Genomic DNA, 14,642 nt, shown 5'->3' with positions numbered 1-14,642 from the left:
CAGTAATGATCAATACATCTTGATTGCATGTTTGATCAACTTCAGATTGAAGAAGTTGATAGAATTCTTCCATTTCATCCTCACTGGCTTTAGTGGTTGGTGTGTAAATTTGAATAATAGTGGTATTAACTGGGCTTCCTTGTAGGTGCATGGATATTAGCCTATTGTACCTCATGACTGATCTGGATAAGTTCTTTTTGAAGATGAATGCAACACCGTTCCTCTTCAATTTGTCATTCCCGGCATAGTAAACCATGTGTTTGTCAGATTCAAAATAGCCAATACCAGTCCATTTCAGCTCACTAATGCCTAAGATATCGATGTTTATGCATTCCATTTCACTTTTGACAACTTCCAATTTTCCCAGATTCATACTTCGTACATTCCATGTTCCGATTTTCAGTGGATGTTTAAAGAAAGCTATTTCTCTTCATTTTGAGTTGTGCCCCATCAGGAAATGAAGGTCCCGCGGGCTTTTCTCCCATAGACTTTACTCCATTCATGTGATCAGGGTCAACTCTACTTTAAGGAGGTAGCTCTTCCCCAGTCGCATTTTGGTGCTTTCCAACCTAAGGGGCTCATTTTCCAGCACTGTATCTGACAGTGTTTCTCTGCTATTCATAAGGTTTTCAGTGACTAAATATTTGGAAGTAGTTCTTCACTCCTTCTTCCTAGTCTGTCTTTGTCTGGAAGCTCATCTGAAACCTGTCCCCCATGGGTGACCCTGCTGGTCTTTAAAATACTGGTGGCATAGCTTTCAGAATCGCAGCAACTCACAAGCCACCACAGTACAACAGACTCACAATTAGTAGGCCACTTAAATTGGCAGGTATTTTATTAGCAAGGTCATGGCCCGCATGCCTTCTGAAACTGAGAAAACTAGAAATTGGTCAGGTTGTCAGGAAGCTAAATCATTGTGCATTTCTCTGCCAGAAGATACCAGATACTCCTCCTGTTGTTGTGGCCTAGGTTCAGTTTTTAAAAATAGCATCTTTTTTAGATAATTCACATACCATAAAGTTTACCATTTAAAAATGTGTAATTCAGTGCCTTTTAGTATGTTCAAAGATTTATGCAACCACTATCATAGTTTTGGAGTCCTGGTGTGGTGCTGTGGGCTAATGTGTCAGACTGCAAATTCGTTTGAACTGCAAGGTCAGTGTTTCAAGCTTACCATCTGCTCCTTAGAAACCCTGTACAAGGTCTCTGTGGGTTGGAATCGACTCGATGGCACTTAACAACATCATAGTTTTAGGACATTTTCAGTGCCCCCAAAGAAATGTCATACCCATTAGAAGTTGCTCCCATTCCTCTTTCTCTCAGCCTCTGGCAACCACTAATCCGTGTTCTCCCTCATGGTTTTGCCTGTTCTGGACATTTCAATAAATGGAATCATATGGCATGTGGCTTTTGTGCTGTCTTCATTTCAGCATAATATTTTCATTGTTTATCCATGTTTTAGCATGTGTCAGTACTTAATTTCTTTTTCTTGCCAAATAATATTATTTTGTTTGGATATATACCATATCTTGTTTAATGATTCGTTAGTGAACATTTGAGCTGTTTCCACTTTTTTGTGATTCCAAACAATGCTTCTATGAACATTTGTGTGCTTCAGTCTTTTTTTAAAAAACTTTTTATTATGAATGTACTGAAGGTTTACAGAGATCATTGGCTTTACATTCAACAAATAATCCACTTTGTTTCATCTCTAAGATTGCAGTCCCCTCCCTGCAACAAGAATTCTCCCACTTCCTCCCTGTGGTTCCTATTTCCATTTCACTCACCTTCCCATCCCTTCTCACTTTGTCCTTAGGTAATGTTGCCCTCTGATCTTTAATAATGGATCACTCCATGGTGAGCAGACCTTACTAGTGTTGTTGTCTCTTCTTGGTTCCTATTGATTGCTTGGCTGGAAACTGGATCATGAGGGTGAGCCATTTTTAAATATAGGGAATACACTTTTCTACTTCCTGGGCCAAGATCTTTCTACAAGTTCCTGTCCTAGGAATCTTAGCAAAAGTGATCTTATTTTTAACTTGGTGTGGCACTGTAGGATAAAGCACTGGACTGCAAGGTCGGTTTCAGCCATAAGGCTGGCACTTCAAATGCACCAGCTGCTACTCAGAAACCCTTTACAGAATCGCTGTGAGTCAGAACCAACTTGATGGTATCAACAACAGCAAATCCTTAATTTTATATACCATTATCCTTGAGGCTTGGAATTCTGATGTGGCACTGTAGAATAAACACTGGACTGCTGACTGCAGTGTCTGTGGTTCAAATCCTCTTCTCGGAAACCCTATACTAGGTGGCTATGAGTAGGAACGGACTCAACAGCACTTAACAATCCTGAGGCTTAACTCAGATGATCAGCTCTCCTCCAGAAATCTATTCCCATTTGTTCTGGCTTTTATTCCTTCCAGTACATTAAAAGTAAAATACCTGTAGAGCCATTTTAGAGCTACATCTCTTGTTATTTCAGTCCAGCTTCTCCTACATCAATATTCCTAAATCAATAAAACTTGTCTTCTGCCGTGTCCCTCTAAGGTTTTTTGTAATGAGGACCTTTGGTGGTTCTCAGTATCTTTTTCTTAGCAATAATTTACAAAAATATATATATGCTCCTGTTTTGGTAGAAACTACAGCTGACAGTCATCTCTTAAACCCTGTGGGTAGCTGGTAAGCTCTGTTTCAGAGGAATGTCATAGTCAAAGCACTGAGAAAAAAGTAAGCACAATGTCATTAGCTGCCATGCTTGCTTGTGTGCCTGGAGGCAGGAACTTTTGTGTGTATATGTGACTGGAGTGAAGGTTTACAGACAAGATCATATGTTTAACATTCAACAAAGCATACACTTTGTTTCATCTCACTGATCATAATCCCCTCCTTGCAATAACAGTTATCCTGCTTCCTCCCTTGGTTCCTATTTCTATTCCACCCACCTTCTCATCCTGTCTCAACTTTGTCTTTAGGTAAATGTTGTCCTTCTGATTTTGAATGATTGACTGTTCCATGGTGTGCATACCTTACTAGTGTTGTTCTTCCTGTACCCCATATCCCTGTCTCCTGCTTGGCTGATAACTGGGCCAAGAGTTCCTTTCCAGACCTGAAGGGTTTGGGCAAGGGTCATAGTCTCAGGTTCCTCCAGTCTTTTTCTGACCAGTAAACTCAGTCTTTTAATTTTCAGTTTTGTTCCATATTTTCTGCTACTCTATCCAGGACTTTTAGTGTGATTCCTCTCAGAGAAGCTGGTAGTGGTAACCAGGTGTCATCTAGTTGTTCTGGTCTCAGGGTCATGGAAACTGATGTTCACATTGTTCCATTAGTCCACTGGACTAATTGATTCCAAGCTTCTTTATTTCTCATCACTCTTCTTTCTTCTGGACATGGAGAGACCAGTAGCTGTACCTTGTTTAGCTGCTCATGAGCTTTTAGTATCCAGATGCTACTCACAAGAGTAGGAAGTGGAACATTGTCTTTGTGGCTTAACCATGGTGTCCCCTGAGACTATGGTCCTGAGCCTGCAGGCCCAGCACCTAGGAGACAGAAACTCTGCTGGCTGTGGTGCCACGTATGCCGGAGCAGTCTGGGGAGCAGTGCTTTAGGGGTTTGTTCTCTCTAGTATCTGTAGCACCATGTACTTCAGAAGCATCTGCCTGTGCTATCACCAGCCTCTGCTTTCATACCCAAGGGGGTGAGTGACTAATTGCGAAATAGTTATTCCTTCAAAGGTTTAAACTGGGTAAAAGGCAAGCTCTCTCTCTTACACTCCCCAGGTCTGCTCTAGAAAATCCAGAACCTCGGACACGGGCCCGAGGAATCCAGCTTTTGTCACAGGTGCTACTCCACTGTCACTCCTTGCTCCTGGAGAAGGAAGGTACTGGCATCACTAGTAAGGAGTGTCTTCCTGGTTACTGAGCCACAGCCTCCCATGTCTGCTCAAGCCAGCGCTGGAGGCAGTAGGGAGGGCTATGCGGTAGTCTTCGTTCTTCACCAGTGGTCTGCTAGAATTGAGACAAAAGACGCATGATTTTCAGATGTAGCCTTATACCAGTTCTTCAGGGGCTGCTGCTTTCTCTATAAAATAGACAAAGTGGTATTTCTTAGATAGAAAGGGAAAGTAATGAAATACCAAACTCCTTTGAAGTTCTGGGGAAATGCCAACAACTTATTTATCTTCTAAAACAGGGTAAAAGGAGCTCTGGTGGTGGTGTGGGTTATACATCGGGTTGCTAACTGCAGGGTCAGCAGTTCAATTCCACCAGTCCTTCCACTGGAGAAAGATGAAGCTTCCTGCTCCCGTAAAGATTTACAGCCTTGGAAATCCTATAGAGGGTCGCTATGAGTCAGAACTGACTCAATGGTACACCACCACCATAATAGGAGTAGGCCTATTTTCATAAACAGTTGTATAAAAACACTCTCCTCGGAAATCCTATACAAGGTTGCTATGTGTCAGAACCAACTCGACTTAACAACAATAAATCTGGTGACTGCGGTGCTCAATTACCTATTGCCAGTGGCTGGAGTTGATGCTTCATCAGTGGAATTGAGTACTTGCTTAGTTGTAACAGAAGCCATAAATCCTGCAAGCCTAAAATATTTCCTGTCCAGCCCTTTAAGAATAAGTTTGCCACCACCTATTCTATAGAAAAGCAGTTCTGGAACTGAGAATGGGTTTAATGATAGGGTTATGTGAAAAAGGATGACGAGATATGTTTACCTATTTTCCTGACTGAGCAAGTCAAGGCAACCACTAATGGGAGCAGACTCAAGCAGGACATTTCTCATGCTGAAAGAGAACATTTGTGGTAAAGCCAAAGCAGGAACAAACTCAGGGAAAGCACAAATCTGAGGGGCCCTCCCCAAACCCATGTGAACTAATAGCTGACTTTGGTTTGTACAGTGGTACACCTGATCCTATTCTATGAGAACCGGCTGAAGGACCACCACCTTGTGATTCCATCTGTCCTGCAGGGTCTGAGGGCACTTGTAAGTTCTCCTGTTCTTTATTACATACCATGTTCATGGGAGCCCTTGTTCTTTAGGGGGTGAGGCTTCAGGAGCTGAGAAACAGGGTTGTAAACCTAGGACTAGATTCATGTCAACCTGCTCCACTTCTGTTTTCACTTAGTAAAACTGTCTTCTGGGGCCCTGGAATTCACAGCCAAATTGGAAGGAGGTACATACAGAGAACCTAACCAGCTTAAGAAAGAAGACCCAAGTTTCTCACTCTTGGCGTGTCTTCCTGAGCCAGGGTGTAGTGTGTCCCACTGTAGCTAATTTGGCCTACTATATATAGGATTCTATCTTGAAGGCTGTGCTATAGAATTCCTTCCATGTTCACATAGCTCCTCTTCTCCCACAGAGTCTGTGTGTGGCCTTGCCACCAGGGTTGGCTGTTTCTGTGCTTAAAGCCATCTTCCAGGAGGTGCACGTACAGGTGAGTACTAACAGTCACACTGGTATTTCCCTCTGTCTCCCACCCCTTGGCATAATTAGAACTAAATGACGCAACTATAAAAGATGCTGTAAGTTCTGAACTCCGTGAGGTCTTTTGACTGTTTAGGCTAATCTTTGCTACTGGAAAAGGAGAGGTATGCCAGTATATCTGACCTGTGTCTCCTGCCCCTAAAGAAAGAAAGGCATGCGTCAAACAGGTTTTGGTTTATTGCCCATTGCTGGACTGCTGGACCAACAGCCGTATCTTTTCTCTGAAGTTCCCACTTAGCTTGATCTTATGCTGATACAAAGAGCACTGTCCACCTATGGATTGTGAAGCAGAAAATAGTTATATCAGCTAAAGTATTGTTTTGAAAACTTTTATTTTCTTTCTCTCCCATTCCCAAGTCTCTGCCACAGGTAGACCGGCACACAGTCTACAGAATCATCACCAACTTCATGCAAACCCGGGAAGAAGGTAAAAGGCAGGGCTCACTGGGAAATCTGAAATGCGAGTACATCATACTATTTTTCCCCATTAGTAAAACTCAGTTTAGTTTGGTAGTTATAGAAAAGAGCCAAAACTCTGAGAGAGGGAATAAAGGGAACTGGAAGGTTTCAATCCGCAGTGAAGTAAAGGGAGGATAGAGTTTGAGCTGATGTTTCAAATCCTTCCTTGGTAACGATGTGCATATTATTCATTTCTTCCTCACTGAGTGCTTCTTCTGGAATAGGGAAACAAAAAGTCCCAACTCTGTTTCATTAGGCAGGAAAAGGAAGAGAGTGATGCTAGAGAAAGCCCACGTTTTTTGTCATGTGAAACATCAGTGACCCTGTTCTCTTCTCCCCAGAGTTGAAGGGCCTTGGAGCTGACTTCACCTTTGGCTTCATCCAGGTGATGGATGGAGAAAAGGATCCCCGTAATCTCTTGGTGGCCTTCTGCATTGTCCATGACCTCATCTCTAGAGACTATAGCCTAGGTATGTCCTGGTAATTGTGAATTAGATGCTCGGGGCTTATCAAATGAATGAGTTTATTAATTTACCGATTCTTTGTGTCTTCCCATAGGACCCTTTGTGGAAGAGTTATTTGAAGTGACATCCTGTTATTTTCCTATTGATTTTACCCCTGTAAGTAGCACCTTATTCAAGTATTCATTGAACACCTGCTAGATCTTCAGGCTCTAGGAACTGAGAATATAGCAGTGAACAAGTAGACACAATACCTGCCCCCATGAACTTAGGTGACAAGTGGAGAAGCATTTGACCTGTGAGGATTCAATTCAGCAGGTATTTGGGAACCTACAGATTATAAAAATGGTTTCTGCTCTTGAGGAATATATAACCTAGTTCTGTTATAGTTTGAAACATTTGAGTAACAGTGTGAGACTAATATACCAAAATGCGTGGTGCTCTAGCTCTGAGAATGCGGAGTTCTTTGTAAGCCAGAGTAGGCAGGAACTGAATTCTCAGATAAGATAGGGTTTCAGTTGGCTCTTTTAGATGCATAGGATATGATTCTGGAGTTGCAGAGGGCATCTCCGGCAATCGAAACAAATTGGCAAAACAGAGAAGGCATAATTGAGCACAGAAAGTGTTTACCCTGTCCCTTTAGCTCCTTCCTCCCATTCTGCATTTTCATTTTACTTCCAGATACTCAGGGTCTCATTGCCCTGTGAGTATGGTCATATGGGCTACAAGCATTAGTGGTTTTGAAGAAATGAAAAGAATTATATTGAAGCACAACAAACAACATTTGAATATTGACTGTCACTGTCTTTAGAGTTGTACAGCTATCTTTACTGTAAGGAATTTCTCACCATTTTATTTAGCTAGCATCATGTTGCTTTAGATGTTTTCTCTAAATTCTTTTCATCTCTTTCATAGCAGAATCCCTTTTTTCTGATTCAGAACACAGGCTCTGAGAGTCCCTTATTAGACTACTCAGTTTCTCTGTTTTTTTATTTTTCTGTTAAAAGATAATATATACACATGATTCAAAATCTAAAAGATGCTAAAGGGTAGAAAACCTCCCTGCCACCAAATTTCCTTTTCCATAGTCAGTCCGTTTTGGCAGCAATGTCTGTACCTTTACAAAACTATGTCATCCATATATAAGCAGATGCTTTGCAGAAAAAAAAAAAAGGCAGCATATGAGGGGACTTCAAAAAGTTTGTGGAAAAATGGACATAAGAGATAATGGAATTTTTCCATGAACTTTTTGAAGCTTCTTGTACATACACACATTTCCTGTACTTTACCTTTTATACTTACCAGTGTATATTGTTATTGTTGTTAAGTACCATGGAGTCAGTTCCGACTCATAGTGACCCTGCACAGGGTTTCCAAGGCTATACATCTTTACAGAAGCAGAATGCCTCATCTTTCTCCTGCAGAACTGCTGGTAGTTTCGAACTGCTTACCTTGAGGTTGGCAACCCAACTCGTAACCACTACGCTACCAGAGCTCCTTAGTTTCCTATAAATTAGGCTTTCATTCTTTATGACTGTGAAGAAAAAATTCAAGCCTTGACTTGCAATGTTGAAGGATTCCGTGGCCAAAATAAGAAGTAATGCAGGAAGTATCAAACAAGGGTGGAAGGAATACCCACAGTCACTGTACCAAAAAGAATTAGTCAACGTTCAATCATTTCAGTAAGATCAAGAACTGATGGTACTGAAGGAAGAAGTCCAAGCTATGCTGAAGGCATTAGTAAAAACCAAGGCTCCAGGAATTGGTGGGACAGCAACTGAAATGTGCAGTGCTCTGAATTACTTCATATGGCTCTCCTACCCATAGTCTTTGTAACTCCTACCAAACAACATTTTTCGTCCTGCTGGGTCTAGTTAAGAGAAAGTGGGAGAAGATGCCAATAGTATTCTATGATTCAGTCATGAGTGATTAACAGAGCTAATTGTGATTGTAAAAACATGGGACTCTAACATGTATAATAGGAGCCGTTTCAGAGCCAGGAGAAAGCACATCCTTTGGACCTTGAGATCCCTGCACATTACTTTTGTTAATTCCAGCAGAATTTTGCATGGTATTCTGCGCTATAGTCTGTGGGAAACAGTGCTCTTGTCAAGATGCTGACTGAAAGAGAGACTTGGCTTTAGTGGAAGCAGCAATGGGCTAAGCTGAACAATAATTGTGAGGATAGCATAGGACCAAGCAGTGTTGTATTCTGTTGGACATAAGATTGTTTTCAGTCAGAACTGACTAGATAGCACCTAACAGCAACATTTGGGTTAGAAATATTCTTTGTCTTATCTACCCAGTTTGTAGTCACATCCATCAGCTGTCCAAGTGAGGGTTCCTTTGACTTTCACTGCCCTAGATGGTCACTCTGAGCACTGGACTGATAACCACATGGTCAGCAGTTCAGACCCACCAGCTGCTCTCAGAAACCCTATATAGGGTCTGTATGAGTCACAACAGGCTCAACAGTAGCGCTTAGCAACAACAACAAATGCACAACTCTAGAGTTGTAGAAAACTTTTTTTTTTCAAGGAGTAGAGTCATACCACTTAATTGTAGAGTTTCTGGGGGGCCAAAGGGATGGGGCAATGTGGTCTAACGTGCACAGTGCGGTCCGTCAAGCATCTCTTCTTTTTGTAAGTATTTCAGGCTTTTGGACCCATGTGGTCTCTAGCAACTACTCCGCCCTGCTCTTACAGCACAAAACGGATATAAACTAAGGTGTGTGGCTGTGGCTGTGTTCTAATAAAATTCTGTTTATGGAAATTTTTTAAAATTTAAGTTTCATGTATTTACCTACCTGGGCTCCTCCTCTCTAGAAGCCCCCAGCTATACCTGTGTCTCTTAAGACCAGAAATCTCTGCTTTCCTGACATCAGAGACTTAAACTTCCAGATTCTACTGCAGTCAGGAAGGAGTTGGAAGGGTAACTAGAAAATCAAGTTGCTTCCCTAGCCCCACTCCCAGTTCCAGAGGTACCTGGTATTGCCAGGTTTTGAGGCCTTTTGAGAATTGTGCTTTTCTCTGCCTATGTAGGATTCTGTTTGTTGCCTTGGATCTGTTAAGTCATTTTTTTCTTTTCCGTTTGCTTTTCATCGTTTGAAATTCTGTTGCTAGTACCTCTTCTCCTGTTCTCTTCAACCTTTAACTTTATGTCTTTTAAAAGATATATAAACTCTTCACTCTATTTTTGATGGGGTTCACAAAGAGGAAAATATCTGATGCATGTTTTCAATCTGCCATCTTGATATAGAAAGTAGCAGTGTTTTTAGGCTTTCAGACCTTTGGTTTTCCTGAAATCCTTATCACTGAATGGGAGCACTTTAAGTTGTAAGAATTACAGTTTTGATATATGGGTGAAAAAATAAGTATGTCCATTGAGTGATATTATTTAAATAAATTGTGACTCAATCACACAGTGGAATACTGTCAGCCATTAGAACTAATGGTATGAAAGAATATATTAATATCATGAGAAAATAAGTGCTGGTGTGATGCTGTAGGACCAGCTAACTACAAGGTCTGCAGTTCAAACCCACCAGCTGCTCTCAGAAACCTTATAGAGTGGCTATGAGTTGGAACCAACTTGTCAGCACTTAACAATAATATTAAGAGAAAAAGTAAATTTCAAACCGTAAGGTATATACCTTAACAGTTTTTTGTTTTTTTTTCAGGAAGAGGCTTACATATAGGAAGAGGCTTCAAAAAAGTTTGTGGAAAAACTATAATTGAATTTTTCAATGCATTTTTTTAAGCCTTCTCATACTTTATAGGGAAACAGTATATACTAACACAAGTTATATATTTGTTAAGTGCCACCGACCCATAGCGACCCTATATAAGGTTTCCTAGGAGCAGCTGGTGAGTTTGAACCATCAACCTCGTGGTTCAAAAAGAGAACAAAGCAGTACTCCAGAAGGTTGCTAAGGGTGCTGATTTCTGGGTGTTTTAAGATACAGGCAATATAATCAGGTGTAAAATTATGCCAGAAGGAGAAAATTGCCAAGGAACACATAAGAATAAGCATGTCTTCCTGCTGGTGCCTCCTGTCATACTGTTCTGCCAGATTGGGTGTCAATATTACCCTGTGGTATAAGGTTGCCAGGTTGAAGTTTATGTCCAAGTGTGAAGAAGAGTTTACAATCCCATGACCTTTCTTCCTTTTCCAGCCACCTAATGATCCCCATGGTATCCAGAGAGAGGATCTGATCTTGAGTCTTCGAGCTGTGCTGGCTTCAACACCCCGATTTGCTGAGGTGGGTCAGCCAAGTTTAGAATATATAGCCTCAGCCCAAAGACCACTCTGAATTAGAAACAGTAAAGGTGTAGGGAAAAGAAAGGTCTTGTATACATTTCAGAGAGTGACATCTTATAAGTTGTCTTCAGGCTTATGACAGTAGCAAACTTGATGACTTTTCCTTTAAAACACTAATCTAACTTTTATGTGGTGCCGTCTATTGTATTGAAATCATCTACTTTTGCAAATGAGGCCATTCTTTTCAGGTGACTTGGGGGTCTAGTTAGTTTGGCAAAAGGTTACCTTTCAACCATAACTCCAGACTTGAGAGGAGCTCCTCCATGTGGCAGTGGGGTCACTGTTGACCCTGGTGCAGCTGAGACCGTGTCCATCCCAGGCTTAAGTTCTTCCTTCTCTCCCACAGTTCCTGCTGCCCCTTCTCATAGAGAAAGTGGATTCTGAGATGCTGAGTGCCAAGCTGGATTCTCTGCAGACATTAGTGAGTGATTTTTTTCCTTCCACGTTCCACCTGCCTATGACAAGGCAGGGCTGCTAAGGATTAAAGATTCTAGGAGAGCGGGAAATGGTTAGATGGGCCCTCAAAAGACAGATACCCAGGATCTGGTTCTGTATGTTGACTAAAGCTCCCAGTTGCTTATTGTCTTGTCCTGTAGTAACTGAGGAGTCCTGGTGTGGTGCTGTGGGTTAATGCGCTGGACTGCAGAGTCGGTTTGAACCACAAGGTCAGCAGTTCAAGCTCACCAGTTGCTCCTCAGAAACCCCGTAGAGGGTTGCTATGGGTCGGAACCGACTCGATGGCACATAACAACAACAACGCAGTAACTGAGGGGCAACCTAGGGAAGGCTGGCCAGGACTCCCTCTTTAAGCTTCTGTTTGATCATTCAGATGATCTATTTTCCTGTGCCTTGGATAGGGCTGTTAGGAAATCTGCTGGATTTCCTGAGAGAGCCAGGCTCCCTCAGGTGCCATTTTGCAGAGGTATCTGAATATCTAGGAAGTCTGAGTGTCATCTCTGATTTGTGTGGTTTCCTTGGCAGAATGCTTGTTGTGCTGTGTATGGGCAGAAGGAACTGACAGACTTCCTCCCCAGCCTTTGGGCTTCTATCCGCAGAGAGGTGAGTGTTACTTCACTAGACTCACTGCTGTTAACTTCCACCTGGCAAGTGTGAGGGCAAGTAATGCACCCTGTCCATCCAGGCAACAGGGTATACTTCCAGTTAAATGACAAGGGAGAGCGTCTCTGTGTGAGGGTCAGGTGCCGAGTAATAGCACTTGATCAGCTTTATACAGTGTCCATTCTTGTCCTTCTCTGGTAAGGAGCATATATTATGGTTACCATGCTGAATACAGAGGGAGAGACTTAGAATCAAGGATCCCTAGCAGCTACTGCTGCTCACTGTTGACATTCAGTTCCTCAAAAAGCATGTGTACTAATCCTAGTGGGCCTAGGGACTTGGTGAGAATACACCAGTTGAGAATAACTGTCGTGGGGACTGTGGATTTCTACTGCTGTTCTCCAAACGTCTTCAAGGAAATAGTCAGTGGATGGGTGGGGTTTCATGTGGTATAGGCTCACCTCAGTAGCCATGGATCCTCCCTGACAGGTGTTCCAGACGGCAAGTGAGCGGGTGGAGGCAGAGGGCCTGGCGGCCCTCCACTCCCTGACTGCGTGTTTGTCTCGCTCTGTGCTGAGGGCTGATGCAGAGGACCTCCTTGACTCCTTCCTTAGCAACATCCTACAGGGTAATGGGGCTATGGCAGCCAGGAAGGGGGTGAGCACAATACAGATAAAAGTGGCTTCAGGGCCAGTGGCCTTTCCTGTGTAGTCCCCAGCTTCAGTGATTGGGGGACTGTAGTTTTATACTTGGAATTGAAAACAATCTGAGAGCAGTAACTGCTAGCAACCTGTATCAGGTCTCAGCCTCCAACTTTGTGTAAACTGCCGGGGTCAGGCAGCATTCAGCCTATTTCCAGGTCTGATTTGCTGCCTCTCTAGACTGCAGGCACCATCTGTGTGAACCAGACATGAAACTGGTGTGGCCTAGTGCTAAGCTGTTGCAGGCAGCCGCAGGTGCATCGGCCCGGGCCTGTGACCACATCACCAACAATGTACTGCCTTTGCTGCTGGAACAGTTTCACAAGCACAGTCAGGTGAGAAAATCTTGTAGAGAACCAGTGGGATGTATACACCAGGATCCCTTTCTCTTAGAGAGGGAACACCAAGTATTGCGCTTGAGTCCTGACGGTAGATCTTGGGTTTTGATCCCATTAGCAACTGTTGCTTCTCTTGTTCTTTCTTTCCCTGACTCACTTTTTCATTGTAATGAAATATAAATAAAATTACCATTTGAAACCATTGTTACTGATACAATTCAGTATCATTAAGTATTTTCACAATGTGTTCTTATAACCATCACCACTAACTACCAGAATGTTTTCTTCACTTCAAACAGAAACTCTTATCTTTTAGAACAGTATCCTCCTAGTCCCTCCTCCTCCCAGCCCATAGTCATCTCTATTTGACTTTGTTGTTTGTATGAATTTGTCTACATTAGTACATCATATAAGTGAAATCTTACAATATTTGCCCTTTTATATCTGGCTTGTTTCATTCAGCATGTTTTCAAGGTTTTTATATTCTGAATATTATCAGATGGAAGATTTGCAAATATTTTCTATTTTGTGAGTTGATGTTTTACTCTACTGATTTTTGATACATAAATTTTTTAAATTTCCATTTTATGTTTTTCTCTTGTTGCTCATGTTTCTTTGTTAGCATGGTGTGGTTAAGTGTCATCAAGTCAGTTCTGACTCATAGTGACCCTGGATAAGCTTTATAAGGAGTGGCTGGTAGGTTTGAGCCACCAGCCTTGAGGTTTGCAATCCAGTGCTTATCCTACAACACTACACAGGATTCTTTTGGTATCATATCCTTTGCGAAATTCAGAGTTACAAGAAATTTTCACTTATGTTTTCTTCTAAGAGTTTTAAAGTTTTACCCCTTGAAGTTTAGGTCTTTGATCTATTTTGAGTATTTTTGTATATGGTAAAGGTAATGGTCTGACTTCATTCTATGGCATGTGGATATCTAGTTTTCCCAGTAGCATTTGTTGAAAAGACTGTCCTTGCCCCATTGAATGGTTTTGATACCCTTGGTGGAAATCAATTAACTCTGTGTGTGTGTGTGTGTGTGTGTGTGTGTTATGTGCTGTCGAGTTGGTTCCAACTCATAGCTACCCTATATAGGGTTCCCGAGAATGACTAGTATGTATGAACCACCAACCCTGTGGTTAGTAGTCCAGTGCTTATCCAACAGCACCACAGCAGGTCTCAGTTAACCATATAAGAGTTTATTTCTGTTTTCTCCATTCTGTGTAAGGAGCTCTGGCAGCATAGTGGTTACAAGTTGGGCTGCTAACCTCAAGGTCAGCAGTTCTAAACTACCTTCGGTTCCACAGGAGAAAGATGAGGCTTTCTGCTCCCATAAAGATTTACAGCCTTGGAAACCTATACAGGGTCGCTATGAGTCGGAACCGACTCCACGGCACATAACCACCACCATATGTTTGTCTTTATGCCAGTTGTTGTTGTTGTTAGGTGCCAGCAAGTCGGTACCGACCCACAGCAACCTTATGCACAGCAGAATGAAACACTGTCCGATCCTGGGCCAACCTCACTACTGTTGCCACGCTTGAGTCCATCAATGCTGCCACCTGGCCAATCCATCTCATTGGGGATCTTCCTCTTTTTCTCTGACCCTCCACCTTACCAAACATGATATCCTTCTCCAGTGACTGGTCCCTCCTAACAATATGTCCAAATTATTGAACCTTTGTAATACAGAAAGTATGAGTCCACCATCTTTGTTCTTCTTTTTCATTGTTGCTTTGGCTATTTGGGGTCCCTTTAAATTTCATTTTAATTTTAGGATGAATTTTTCTGTGTATGTAGAAAACACCAGA

At 42.1% G+C, this 14,642-nt stretch overlaps 1 protein-coding gene across 2 annotated transcripts in view; it reads left to right on the top strand.

Moving 5' to 3' along the window:
* MMS19 (MMS19 nucleotide excision repair homolog (S. cerevisiae)) overlaps positions 1-14,642 on the top strand; it is a 43,317-nt gene that overhangs the window by 18,298 nt on the left and 10,377 nt on the right. The window contains exons 3-13 of one of the 2 annotated variants that reach the window (XM_006831210.1): positions 3,780-3,880; positions 4,910-4,995; positions 5,372-5,446; positions 5,854-5,923; positions 6,297-6,425; positions 6,514-6,575; positions 10,591-10,677; positions 11,083-11,157; positions 11,718-11,795; positions 12,285-12,423; positions 12,677-12,831. In XM_006831210.1, coding sequence (XP_006831273.1) covers positions 3,780-3,880; positions 4,910-4,995; positions 5,372-5,446; positions 5,854-5,923; positions 6,297-6,425; positions 6,514-6,575; positions 10,591-10,677; positions 11,083-11,157; positions 11,718-11,795; positions 12,285-12,423; positions 12,677-12,831 — 1,057 coding nt within the window. The remainder of the gene's footprint in view (positions 1-3,779; positions 3,881-4,909; positions 4,996-5,371; positions 5,447-5,853; positions 5,924-6,296; positions 6,426-6,513; positions 6,576-10,590; positions 10,678-11,082; positions 11,158-11,717; positions 11,796-12,284; positions 12,424-12,676; positions 12,832-14,642) is intronic. The other variant, XM_006831211.1, reaches the window with a different exon arrangement.

The sequence above is a fragment of the Chrysochloris asiatica genome, unplaced genomic scaffold (genome assembly GCF_000296735.1).
Source record: "Chrysochloris asiatica unplaced genomic scaffold, ChrAsi1.0 scaffold00003, whole genome shotgun sequence".
NCBI classification, from domain to species: Eukaryota; Metazoa; Chordata; class Mammalia; order Afrosoricida; family Chrysochloridae; genus Chrysochloris; species Chrysochloris asiatica.
The sequence above is the reverse complement of the archived record's forward strand: the minus strand, read 5'-3'. Positions and strand labels throughout refer to the sequence as shown.